The 14244-nt window shown below is 45.3% G+C and overlaps 1 protein-coding gene across 4 annotated transcripts in view; it reads right to left on the bottom strand.

Annotated features, from left to right (window-relative positions):
- The window catches only part of MRPL1 (mitochondrial ribosomal protein L1), a 110034-nt gene that overhangs the window by 13794 nt on the left and 81996 nt on the right, over window positions 1-14244 (bottom strand). For 3 of the 4 annotated variants that reach the window (XR_014310582.1, XM_082726559.1, XM_082726560.1), the window contains one exon: window positions 1814-1895. Coding sequence is in view for 3 of the 4 variants with exons in the window: in XM_082726559.1 (XP_082582685.1) it covers window positions 1814-1895 (82 nt within the window). In the remaining variant the exon portion in view is untranslated. Of the gene's footprint in view, window positions 1-1813; window positions 1896-10797; window positions 11114-14244 lie in introns of those variants that run through there. The other variant, XM_082726561.1, reaches the window with a different exon arrangement.

Genomic DNA, 14244 nt, shown 5'->3' on the forward strand with positions numbered 1-14244 from the left:
AAATCCAAACCACAATGAGCTATCACCTCACACCTGTCAGAGTGGCTGTTATCAAAAATAACATGTTGGCAAGGACGTGGAGAAAAAGAGAACCCTCATGCATTGTTAGTGGGAATGTAAATTAGGGCAGACATTGGAAAAGAGTATGAGGATTCCTCAAAAAACCACCAAAAGAATGACCATATGGCCCAGCAATTCCACTTATGGGTATGTATCAGAAGAAAATGAACACACTAGTTTGAAAAGATATATGCAGCCCTAAGTTCCTTGCAGCATATCTGTAATAGTCAAGATCAGGAGACAACCTAAGCGTCCATCTATACGTGACGGAACAAAGATATGGTGCACGTGCGCGCACACATGCACACACACACACACACACACACAATGAAATATTACTCAGGCATATTAAAGAATGAAATCTAACTATTTGTGGCATTAATGGACCTCGAGGAGACTTTGCTAAGTGAAATGAGGCAGACAGAGAAAGGTAAATATCAATGACTTCACGGATAAGTAAAATCTAAAATACACAACAAACTAATGAAACCAAACCCCGTCTCCCAGATACGGAGAACAGACTGGTGGGTGCCAGAGGAGAAGGAAGCTGGGGAGGGGACAAAACGGGTAAAGGGAATCAAGAGGAGCAAACATTCAGTTATGAAATCAATCAGCCAAGGGGATGTGATGCGCAGCACAGGAAATAAAGTCAGCATTACTGTGTTACCTTTGTATGTGGACAGATGGTAACTAGACTTACGGTGGTGATCAATTTGTAATGTATACAAATGTTGATTATGTTGTAGCCTTGAAACTAAAAGGATATTGTATATTAATTATATTAATACACAACTTTAAAAATGGCAAAAAGAAAAAAAAATGGCAAAAAGAGCACACGCTGCTTTTAGAGATTTGCTGTTCATCATTTCACTCCTGTCAGTCTCAGAAGATCCTATACTGAAAGCAAAATGCCCCGTGGCACGTAAGAATGCGTACACGCACAATCACTAAGTACTACGGCCGTATCTATGGCAGCAGAATTAACAAGTGAGGTCTTTATTCACCAGTGTGTTAACTTCCAAAGAAGGTAAAAAATAGCTTAAGATTGTGTTTTGATTATACAGTTGGTTATAAGACTAAGCCTGACAGAGTCCTATCGTGGTAAGGCTAGAGACGAAGAGTCTACTGAGTACAATGAACCCTTTCTGGGCCGCAGCCGGCCAGCAGTGAAGCCTGTCTGAGGAGAGGATATGCGGCACATAATGCAACAGTAAGGGTCTGGCTCTGTGCTTCCAGCCAATGAACAGCCTCCACATCCCCATCAAGTTTCACGGCTGTGCAGGAATTACCAGTTTACAAGAAGTGAGTCTTATGACATGATGAAAAACTTTGTTCTTCTGAAAAAATAAGTAACATTAAGAAAGACAATTGCTAAAGCCAGAGACAAATCTAGCTCCAAAATATTTCATAAATGCTTTTAGTTTCTATTCAACACTATTGCAAGTTTAAGGCAATCAGTTACAATTTTCTTTCAAAGTTAATACTGAATGGTAGAAATAATGGAATTTACAAAGATTTTAGGATTTCCTTATTAATGTTAAAGAGGTCTCCTCTCCAAACAACTACAACTGGTTAATAAGGTCATTAGGAATCCTCTCGATTAGGATTAGGAATCCTCTGGATAAATTTTATTTATTTAACCCCTGAAAATATTGCTGCTATTGTACATTGTACTTGCTCTTGTTTTCTTAATATTTTACATTTTTAAAGAATCCCCGAACTCTAGGGGGGTATACCGCAGCAAATCGCTTACCCAAATTGACTGGTCTGTGCTTACAGACTTCACTGATAACTGCTTGGAGATTTGCAGCTATCTGGTCACTTGGCATATCCAGCTGAAAGAAAAGGATATATAACATTAATAATGTGAAAATGAAACGATAATACAACTTTTGGTAACTGTATCAGTAATTATTTTCATCTGTTAAGCGACCTACTGAAAAGAAAAAACTTCCATCTCTCTTCCTTTAGAATGGAGGGAGACAAACCATAAGTGACTCTTAATCTCACAAAACAAACTGAGGGTTGCTGGGGGGAGGGGGTTTGGGAGAAGGGGGTGGTATTATGGACATTGGGGAGGGTATGTGTTTTGGTGAGTGCTGTGAAGTGTGTAAACCTGGTGATTCACAGACCTGTACCCCTGGGGATAAAAATATATGTTTATAAAAAATAAAAAATTATATTAAAAAAAAAAAAAAAGAATGCTACACTCACAGGTGGTTACATGTCAAGACTTAATTACCTGATGAAACATATCACAGTCAAGTTTTTTCAAGCTGCTCTACTTGAGATTCCTGATTTCCAAGTGTTTTCCCCAAAGTACAACCTGAGGCAGAATATACCATCCCGTTATCTCTACCTACACCCAAGGATTCAGGAATATTTCTTCTTGAAGTTTTTTGCTGATACACTTTCTTTTCTTTTTTCTTTAAGATTTTATTTATTTGAGGGAGAGAGAAAGAGCATGAACAGGGAATGTTGGGGGAGAGGGACAAGCAGGCTCCGCACAGAGAACAGAGCCCCGTGTGGGGCCCGGAGGTCATGACCTGACCTGAGTGGAAGTCAGACGCTCAGCCCACTGAGCCCCTCAGGCACCCCTGTTGTTGATTTACTTTTGAAGGAGACTATGAAAATGTCCAGAAATTCATGCTCTCGGGAGTACAAAATAAAACCACTTAACTACACACATTCACACAACACACCCCTGCTACAGGGGCATTTCCAGGACGCTATGCTAATGCTCTATGAAATAACAAATATCCTGCTCTTCAATGAAAACAGTAGTAAGTAAATATACAGTGTGTTCACTGTATATACGTAAAATTCTAAAAGCTAGCTCACAACTATGGAAAAGTCCTTATGTGTACCATGTTACTCTTCTAAAATAGTTAAAATCAGCTACATTCCATCCCAATGTTTAAAGGATTTTATACTTTGCTAAATGAATCGTGGTAATAGTTGGAAATTCAAGCAAGATTTCTATTCTCCAGTGATTCTGAGATCCCTTATGAGAAACGTGCTGCGTCAGCATGGAGAGAAATCTTCATGAAAAAAATTACTCTCATTATCACCAGACAACATTTATTTGACACTCATTTGGACAAGATATAATACCAAACCCTGAATGAGAAGGTCTGGACATTATTGGAGAATTTTCACTTAAGCCAATCTGTAAGTGGGAATTCTGAGAGGGGGGGAAAAAATCAAGCAATGCTTATTAATTCACATTCTTAAGTCCAGAGAACTTACAGGCTTTAATCAAGTAGTTCACTAGCAGAAAAGGCACCTTACCTATGCTATGTTAAAAAACAAAACAAAATGAAAGAAAAACTCAGGGTTGTGTCTCCCTTCGTTCCTCTCTCAAATGTCCACCTTAATCAAATGGTCCTATGATCAACCGAAGCCGGTACCACAGCTCTGTTAAGTTCCTTCACCCTTTGTTAAAGACCTAAAGCTACCTTAAATTTGGGAAAGTAATAGATACAAGAAAGAGCAGATGCCTGATATGTGCTTTTACTATTTACTATTAAATTATGCTCTACACGGTTATACTATAAAATATTAAATAATATACTAAACTCAACTATACTTTTGTGGACTTATACTGCCTACAGTTAGTTAAGATGCTGAACACATGCAACATATGCTTGAGAAATACAAAACAAATAATTCCTCTACGACTTTCATTATTAGGATGATGTCAAGGACTTCACTAAGTTTTAAAATACGTAAAAAAAATTTTTTTAAAGATTTTATTTATTTGACAGACAGAGATCACAAGTAGGCAGAAAGGCAGGCAGAGAGAGAGGAGGAAGCAGGCTCCCCGCTGAGCAGAGAGCCCGATGTGGGGCTCGATCCCAGGACCCTGGGATCATGACCTGAGCCGAAGGCAGAGGCTTTAACCCACTTAGCTACCCAAGCTCCCCTGTAAAAATGTTTTTAAACATAGTTTACATTTTTGTCCAAATTCCAGAACCACTAATCTTTAGTACTGTGTCCTCTGTTCAATTTTAAAATATTTATAACCATACTTCATTTTACTTTAAGATACTATACAAAATTATGAAAAATCTATATATTTCATGGTTTATACAGTAATTATGATTATTTAATTAACTGTTGATGCTAATTATGGTAAAAAAGTATGCATGCACTTTTTTTAAAAAGATTTTCTTTCTTATTTATTTGACAGAGATCACAAGTAGGCAGAGAGACAGGCAGAGTGAGAGGGGGAAGTAAGCTCTCTGATGAGCAGAGAGCCCAATGTGGGGCTCAATCCCAGGACCCTGAGACCATGACCTGAGCCGAAAGCAGAGGCTGAGCCACGCAGGCACCCCAAATTTTCTCAAACCTTGCATAGAAAATGTATTTGGGCTGACAATAACTCAGGAAACCAACATTTGCAAGCTTCTCTACCTACATCTCAGTTACTCGGCACTTCCACGGTGCACTCATGCAATGACATTTTGTAGCCTTACGGAGGTAAGGATGGGCCATTTTGAGAGGATATTATTCTCAGTATCAGAGCATAAGACTTGGTATACTAGGAAAGAAAGAAAAAAAAGCTAAACAAAACTGGGCCTGGTGGAGCCTGAGCTACGGCCAGCACTGTATTTGCATACATGTGCCTTTGAACCCAACAGTTACAATACTATTTATGTTTAGCCCACCCCAAGACAAGGTAGTTACTCCTCATTCTGTAGCAGCAACGGTTTCAAGAAAAACTACCTTACTGAATCCTACCTTCTGCGTAACATCCCTTATAACGTCAGAAATAATTTCCTAAGTGAATACTTACCATTTACATCAACGTGGATGGAACCGGAAGGTATTATACTAAGTGAAATAAGTCAATCAGAGAAAAACAAAATATAGTTTCACTCATACATAGAACATAAAAAATAGAGCAGAGGACCATAGGGGAAGGGAGGGAAAACAATGGGAAAAAATCAGAGAGGCAGAAAACCATGAGAGACTCTTGACTGCAGGAAACAAACTGAGGGCTGCTGGAGAACAAACTGAGGGCTGCTGGAGAACAAACTGAGGGCTGCTGGAGAACAAACTGAGGGCTGCTGGAGGGGAGGTGGAAGGGGAGGCTGGGGCACTGGGTGATGGACATTGGGGAGCGTATATGTTGTGATTAAGCACTGAGTGTTATATGCAACTGATGAATTATTGAAGACCACATCTGAAACTAATGATGTACTATATGCTGGCTAAATTAAATTAAATTAAAAAAAAAAAAAAAAGAAAGAAAGAAATCCCTAAGCTGATGAGATGAAGACTTACCAAGGATGTTTGGGTGGAGGCTCAGTGGATCCAGGTGAGCTCTATGTCTCTCTTTGCTGTAACTCTCAGATTTTCCTCTTTCCATGCAATTCCTAACCTTTGTCTTCAGTTTTTACAATGATGAGGAAACTAAAAATTAGCGGTTCCTGACCATTTTTTCAGCCCTTTGAGATGCAGATGAGTGCAAAGAAAATTGTAGCCATGCATGTCTAACGCAATGATTCCTTTTCCCCAAGATTTTATTTAAATTCCAGTTTGTTAACATACAGTGTAATAGCAGTTTCAGGTGTAGAACTCAGTGATTCGTTATTTACATACAATAGCTAGGGCTCATCTCAGCAAGTGCCCTCCTTAATACCCATCACCCATTTAACCCATTCCCCTACCCACCTCTACACAACCCTTAATTTGTTCTCTATAGTTAAGAGTCTGCAGGGGCATCTGGGTGGCAGTTTGCTAAGCATCTAACTCTTGGTTTCACCTCATGTCGTGATGCTGGTGTTGTGAGACTACACCCCGAGTTGGGCTCCAAGCTCAGTGTAGAGTCTACTTGAGATTTTCTCTCCTCCTCTCTTTACTCCTCCCACTTGTGTCTCTTTCCAAAATGAGTAAATCTTTTTTTTTTTTTTTAAAGAGTCTGTTTTCTGGTTTGCCTCTTTTTTTACTATGTTCACCTATTTGTTTCTTAAATTCCACATGAGTGATATCATATAGTATTTGTCTTTGACTTAACATAATACTGTTCTCTAGCTCCACCTTGCAAATGGCAAGATTCCATTCTTTTTTATGGCTGAGTAATATTCCATTGTATACATTTACCATATTTCCTTTATTCATTCATCAGCGAATGAACATTTGGCCCCTCTCTGTAATTTGGCTATTGTTGATAATGCTGCTATAAACATTGGGATGCATGTATCTCTTTAAATCAGTATTTCTGTGATCCTTTAGGTAAATACCTTGTTCTGCAATGCTGGATGGCAGGGTAGCTCTATTTCTAACTTTCTGAGGAACCTCTACACTGTTTTCCAGAGTAGCTGCACCAACTTGCATTCCCCCCAACAGTGAGAAGAGGGTTCCCCTTTCTCCAATTCCTCACCAACATCTATTGTTTCCTGTGCTAATTTTAGCCATTCTGACAAGCGTGAGGTAATACTATGGTTTTGATTTGTATTTCCCTGATGATGAGGGTGCTGAGTATCTTTACATATGCACGTTGGCCATGTGGATGTCTTCTTTGGAAAAATGTCTATTCATGTCTTCTGCCCATTTTTTTAAAAGATTTTTATTTATTTATTCATCAGAGAGATATCGAGAGCACAGGCAGGCAGAGGCAGAGGGAGAAGCAGGCTCCCTGCGGAGCAAGGAGCCCGATGTGGGACTTGATCCCAGGACGCTGGAATCATGAGCTGAGCCGAAGGCAGCTGCTTAAGCAATTGAGCCACCCGGGCATCCCATCTGCCCAATTTTTTAACTGGAGTATTTGTTTTTTGGGTATTGAGTTTTGTAAGTACTTTATACATTTTGGATATTAACCATTATCAGGTATGTCACTTGCAAATATCTTCTCCCATTCTGAAGGCTACATTTAGTTTTGCTGCTCCCTCACTGTGCAGAAGCTTTTTATCTTGACAAAGGCTCAACAGTTTATGTTTGCTTCTGTTTCCCTCGCCTCAGGAGACATTAGATCCCTGGCCATGACCTTTTCTTGTTCTTTCTTTTGAGACGAATTCCTCTGTCTTGGCATCTTGTCTAAGTTTTTGTCTTCTGGGTGTTAGGAAAGCCTGTTATGTTTCCTAAACCTGAGAGTAATGGCTTTATGAAGAAGAGGTAATTTACTATTCAGGGCCTGGCTCTTCAGGAAGTGTCTCTGCTGTGTGCTGCGTGCACCCTGCTGCTGTGTTATTGCTGCTCTGTCCCTCAGGTCGGTCCTCTGCAGAACTTCTTCCTGCCTATAGTGGGAAGTGTTTGGACCTTGATCAGAGTATGGCAAGTTTCAAAGAAGTATGCTCTGGTCAACTTTCTAAAAGAGACCTAATATTATTTCCACTAGAACTGAAGCTTTGCAGCACTCTATAGTCAGCAGACATGGTACATGTGGGGGTTTGTGCTGGTCTTCTGGGGGGAAGGGCCCACTGTGCTGGTCTTGCCCTAGGAAAGTAGCTCCAGCAGAGTCTGGTGGGGGGAGGGAGGGGCACAGGTAAGGCAGCCAGTGCCGGTGCTGTGTTGTTTACCGAAGTTGGTCTGTGCCAAGAGGAAGGGGAGGGAAGTGGTACCAGCCTGGCTTTGTCCCTCAGAGAGGAGTCTGTGCTTGCTACTCTCAGGGAAGCAATTCTGGAGTGAATAATTGCCCCTCATGGGTCACAGACATTTTTCGTCCCTGATTTCACAGTGCCTGTCTCTGGGTCGTTTGCCTGCCTGGAGCAGCACAGCACATCTTGAGCTCTAATCTAATAAGGCCTGATGACTTTTAAAATTCCAAACTTCAAAGACTGGCGTGACAGGGACCTGCACCGGTCTTCTGGGAAAGGGTCTCACTGTGCTGGGACAGATGCAGGTTTGTCCAGAAGGACAGTGGCACCAGACTAAAGGGCACAGGATTTGGGGGGGGCAGGCAGGCTAAACCGGGTGTACCAGTTAGCTGCTCTCGGCAGGGGTCCCTGCAGCTCTGCAGAGGGGCAGGGTAGGGAAGTGGCACTCAGCAGTTCTTCTGTCCATGAAGCAGCAATGCCCCCTCTCAAGGAAGCTCCCCCAGAAGTGCGAAGTCTCTACCCACAGCCCTTAGGCAATTCTCACATAGCCTAACTCTCAGATAGTGATTCTCAGAGAGTCAGCACCAGAGCTGTTTGCCTGCTACAGCTCCAGAAGTGGGACAGTGTCCTCAGGTCTCTATCACAACCCAACAGGGGAACCTCTGGAACTCCAGTCTTGAAGCCCCGCTGGTTGTAAAATCCCACAAAATTCAGCCCCTCTCCTTTTCCCCAGCCAACAGCTTTGGGAAGGTGTTCTCCTTGTGCTTATGCCTCCGTGCTGCACTCTCTCTAGCCCTTCTCTGCAACCAGGGCTCCGTTCCCTCCCCAGCACCGCAATCGGTCTTCCTCAAACCATATCTCAGCACTTTCTACGTTCCCAGAAGTGACCTCTCCTCTCCCTCTAACTATGCGGTTTGTTCTATCAGTCCTCATGCTGATTTCTTGAGTATTCAGAATGATACAATGGTTATCGAGCTGTATTTGAGAGACAAGGCAGGCCTAGGGTCCTCCTACTACATCACCATTCTAGCTCCCCCCCACCCCCCGGCCAAGGCAATGATTCTTAAACATTTTTTGGGTTATCAAAACTCACTCCAGAAAACTGCAGAAGGCACACAAAAGAATTAGCCTATGCTTTCAGGGTCTTCAATGGATTCTCTGTTTAAAGAAAGGGCAAGAGAAGAGAAAGGCTTCTGAGGAAAGTGTACCACTTAAAATGGATCCCTAGTTGTACTTTGAGAACTGCTAGACAAAGGTAAGTCAAAATATTTTGGACTAAGGACTACAGTGTAGGAAAAGGATTTGACTTAATTTTTTACCTTTTACAGGGGACTAAAACTAAAAAACAAATGACAACAAGTGAAGTATGTACACATGATTTTTTAACAATCACAAGATCCTCCTAAAGTGGCCAGCTGCCGTCTCCGTAAATGCTCTGACAGCCCATCGATGCATGAGCATCTCTGACTGGAAACCGGAGAGAGGATGCTCCTGTGGCAAGCACCTGTTAGAACATCGTCTCCAAAATCTCTTCCAAATGCAATGTCCTTTTGGTCCTTTATTTTTTAAAAGATTTTATTTATTAATCTGACAGAGAAAGAGACAGCAAGAGAGGGAACACAAGCAGGGGGAGTAGGAGAGGGAGAAGCAGGCTTCCCGCTGAGTGGGGGGCCCAATGTGGGTCTTGATCCCAGGACCCCAGGATCATGATCTCAGGCAAAGGCAGACACCCAATGACTGAGCCACCCAGGTGCCCCACAAATGCAACATTCTAAGAGTAAATAAAGGATGGTATGGCATACAGTTTCTGTAGATGGGCCAATAGTCTTAATCACCACGACTCCTCTAACAGTCACAACCAAGAAAAGGAAGATAATCTGTGGTTTCCTATACAAAATTAAGGAAAGTAATAATAAGAATAATTGATTGAGTGGCTCTATTTATTGAGTAAATACTCTGCACCAAGCTCTATTCTAAGCATTATGTAAATATTCTCATTCATTTCTCCCAAGAATCCTCTGAGATAGGAACTACCACAATGGAGACTCGGAAAACTCTGTAACTTATCCAAGTGCACACACCCCTGGTAAGCACCAGCTTAGCAGCTGTCTGCATCAGCTCTAAAGGCAGAGAAATTTGCACCTGAAGCCCACTTACACTACTTATTAGCTTGTGACCCTGGACACAGTTTTTAAGTATTGGTAACCCGTATTTATGAAAAATGAAGTATCAGTTGCCAGGAAAACACAAATGAATTTGTTACAAACACAGGGCAGAAAAAGAGGAACCCAAGTAAAACGCTTCATGGAAAAGAAGATGCATTTAAGTCGGAAAATTATGAATCTTCCTCTCTGCCAAGTGAATCCTTTACTGCCTTCCAAGTTTTTAGGTGGTATCACCATACAATTCAGCAACCCCCTCTTGGTTCCCGCTATATCCATCATCACGCTGGGAACTACTAACAAAAGATGAACAAGATACAAACCTTGCGTTCAAGGAATTTACAATCTGGTAGCTAAAATACAACATCATAGGTGCCACTCTAACTGACATGAACAACAGAGCACAAAGGCACAGAGGTAGAAGTGACTGACTTTGACAGAGAAGGCTACCCAAAGAAGGGGACGCACGAGTCGTAACGATTTGCTGAGTCTTAAAGGATGAAGAGTTCTGCAGGACAATGGTGATCTTCTAGGAGGAAGGAGCAGCAGGAGGCGACGTCATAACAGGGCAGAACAGGTGACCATCAGGTGGCTCGCTATATCTAGCCCCAGCATTGCCAACTCAAATGCTCACAGTGGCCAGAGGAGGTAATATGTAGGACTGGGGAGCGCTAGGTCTGAGTACATATACCCACCACACCTGTGTGACACGGGCTGGGCAGAGCTGGACGGTACCACTCCGTACAGAGGAGGCAGGAAGCTACTCGGTACTAACGGACTGTTGCATTGAGGGCTGTGGGGCCAGTATTAACAGAACTCTTGACATGTCAAGAACTAGAAATCTGAATTTCTTTGTGATATCATCTAGTTTGTAAATGCTCACTCAAGAAAACAAAACAAAGCCATTACCTGGGCCCAGTAAGTACGGGGAACCAAATTCAGCCTGTAAGCTGCCAACCTTCAGCCTGCATCACTGAAAATAACAAGAAATACTGAATTTGAACTCGACATAGTGATTGGAGACTACAGAAAGATTTGAATGTAAAACTGAAGATTTTATTTAGAACTGCAAGCAGTGAAAAACTAATGTTTCTTGATGGACAACTGGTGTATCTGATCTAGGTTTTAGAAAGAATTTTACAGGGGAAGTAAGAGTTTTCTTTTTGTCACCCTTGACTTCTCTTTGGATGTGGAGAAAGCACAAGGCAAAAAGGAGAACCCCACAAAGTCGAGGGCAGACTCTCTGGCTGGCCCATCCTAACCGGTATCAGAAGAAGCCAGAGAGAAACACAGGCTTCCGGTGAACCGAAGTTGCAAAGGACCTCGCGAGCGGGACCAAATGAAAAGAACCTATGAAAGAAGACAAAGTTTCTTGCTCAGAAGAGAAGGCACAAGACAATGGAAAAGTAAGGCTTTGGAAGAAAATCCCAATTCCTCCATTACCTTCTAAACTGGCATCACCCAACGTGCTTCACATCCTGTGGGCCTGGTGCCAACCCCTAAAGCTGAGCACCAAAGGCCAGAAACTAGACGGATTTAAGGGAAATCTGCAAATACGCTTATGCCGACCAAGGGAAGAACGTTCCTATCACCACAGAGGAGACCAAGATTCTCAGTCACAAATATCAAAGACGGATCAGGGGGAAATGTCTCTGAAAGTTCTGGGAAAAGGGTATCGTCTAATGGAACCTACCCCTCCTGAAGTACTGTACCCCCGAGGGTGGGTCTGACGCTCCCCGGGAGGGAGCGGCTCCTGTACTCGTGACAACTTGGGCCCCAGACGCCGTGTGCCTCTGGGTCCCCCTGCAGCCAGGCGGGAAGACGGAGACAGCGGAACGGCCACCCGAGGCCCACGGTGTCGGGGGGCGGGTGGTCCATGGGCGAAGTCGGCCTGCAGGCACAGAAGGCTGGGTTCACCTGCAATTTCATGCAGGAGAAGTCCGGGTGCCTGAAAAACGGGGGAGGGTATGCCCTGCTCTTGCTCCCAGCCTGCAATTTCCCACCCCCGCACCTGGAGGACGATATGCTGTGCCCCAATGTGATCGGAGGAATAACGCATTCATGAAAAGCCTCCAAGGAACTCACAGTACCAGGAAAAGGGGTACAGCTGCGATTACCGTCGACGGTAGGGAGGGAGCTGCGCTCGGCTGCACGCGCCGCAGCTGCGATTGCCGTCGACGGTCGGGAGGGAGCTGCGCTCGGCTGCACGTGCCGCAGCTGCGATTGCCGTCGACGGTAGAGAGGGGCCTGTGCTCGGCTGCACGTGCCGCAGCTGCGATTGCCGTCGACGGTAGGGAGGGGCCTGCGCTCGGCTGCACGCGCCACAGCTGCGATTGCCGTCGACGGTCGGGAGGGGCCTGCGCTCGGCTGCACGCGCCGCAGCTGCGATTGCCGTCGACGGTAGGGAGGGGCCTGCGCTCGGCTGCACGTGCCGCAGCTGCAATTGCCGTCGACGGTCGGGAGGGGCCTGCGCTCGGCTGCACGCGCCGCAGCGGCGATTGCCGTCGACGGTCGGGAGGGGCCTGCGCTCGGCTGCACGTGCCGCAGCTGCGATTGCCGTCGACGGTCGGGAGGGGCCTGCGCTCGGCTGCACGCGCCGCAGCTGCGATTGCCGTCGACGGTAGGGAGGGGCCTGCGCTCGGCTGCACGTGCCGCAGCTGCAATTGCCGTCGACGGTCGGGAGGGGCCTGCGCTCGGCTGCACGCGCCGCAGCGGCGATTGCCGTCGACGGTCGGGAGGGGCCTGCGCTCGGCTGCACGCGCCGCAGCTGCGATTGCCGTCGACGGTAGGGAGGGGCCTGCGCTCGGCTGCACGTGCCGCAGCTGCAATTGCCGTCGACGGTCGGGAGGGGCCTGCGCTCGGCTGCACGCGCCGCAGCGGCGATTGCCGTCGACGGTCGGGAGGGGCCTGGGCTCGGCTGCACGCGCCGCAGCTGCGATTGCCGTCGACGGTCGGGAGGGACCTGCGCTCGGCTGCACGCGCCGCAGCTGCGATTGCCGTCGACGGTCGGGAGGGGCCTGCGCTCGGCTGCACGCGCCGCAGCTGCGATTGCCGTCGACGGTCGGGAGGGGCCTGCGCTCGGCTGCACGTGCCGCAGCTGCGATTGCCGTCGACGGTCGGGAGGGGCCTGGGCTTGGCTGCACGCCCCGCAGCTGCGATTGCCGTCGACGGTAGGGAGGGGCCTGCGCTCGGCTGCACGTGCCGCAGCTGCGATTGCCGTCGACGGTCGGGAGGGGCCTGGGCTTGGCTGCACGCCCCGCAGCTGCGATTGCCGTCGACGGTCGGGAGGGAGCTGCGCTCGGCTGCACGTGCCGCCGCCGACAGAGCGATGGCCGCTGCTCCCACCCTCCACCGTCCTGCTTCCGGGGCGCATGGGCCGGCCCGCGGCCTGCGGCGCTGCAGCTGGGATGCGGGGACTCCTACGCTGCACACCGGGAAAGCGTCTCAAAGTTACTAAGATGAAAAAGTCATTCATACTCGGAAACGTCGAGCCGTCTGACATAGAAGTGGCCGTACAGTTCCTGTCACGTGGAGCCCGAGCATCCCCGGCCGGGGGCGGCGTCGGGAGAACAGGTGTGCGTCTGCGGGCGTTCTCTTCTCCCTGACTCAACTGCCCCCGAGGCCGCGCCCTTCTCGGGCTCATGACTTGAACTGTTGAGTATTTTAAACCAAAGGGAAAGCTATTCTTATTTCCCAATCCCCAAAACAGACTCTTAACTACGCAAAACATTTTTTGATGTTGTCTTAATAACCTGAGACCTCTACGGTGTGTCTCTAAGATAAAAACACAGAACACTTTGCGCGCATTATTTCCCCATGTAACTACTCTGTATGTTTCTACCACTGAAAAATATTTAAGGGAACTTCTGAGTCATAAATTCATAATGTACTGGATCTCAAATGTGTTCATAAAATCACCTATTGTATCTAGGATGCCACATGCACTGTGGGCAAATTATTAATATTCGTAACTTGGGATTAAGCCAAAAATCATGATTTCTTTGGCATGATTTTTTTAAACCACTCTAATGAGACAGGATTGAAATACTTAAAAACTGTACATTTAATGCATATAATTTGATAAATTTGAGTCATTTAAAAATTTTATGTCCTTCCTGAATTTATAGTCCTGTGGTTCTTAGAAAAGATGGTTGTTTTCATTTGTGTTTTTATTGCAGTTTTCAACATTGTTTTATTATTGTGGATTTCTGAATTATGAGATTTCCCCCCTCCAAAATGTATTAGAAGGAGTAGTGGAGTTGTAAAGTTCGTAACCATCAGGATATGGGCAGATTTGGGCAAGAATCCTCAATAAATGTTAAAAACTAGAGGAATGTCTGTTGAGCAAGATATTTCTACGATCTTGCAATGTCTCTATACCGTTTACTCATTAATGGTCAGAATTTTTCAGTGTAAATAAATAATATATACATTTTATTCTTAAAACAACAACAAAAAAGAATTCTACAGGAAGGGTGTAA

This window comes from Mustela nivalis (assembly GCF_964662115.1).
Source record: "Mustela nivalis genome assembly, chromosome: 4".
Classification (NCBI taxonomy): domain Eukaryota; kingdom Metazoa; phylum Chordata; class Mammalia; order Carnivora; family Mustelidae; genus Mustela; species Mustela nivalis.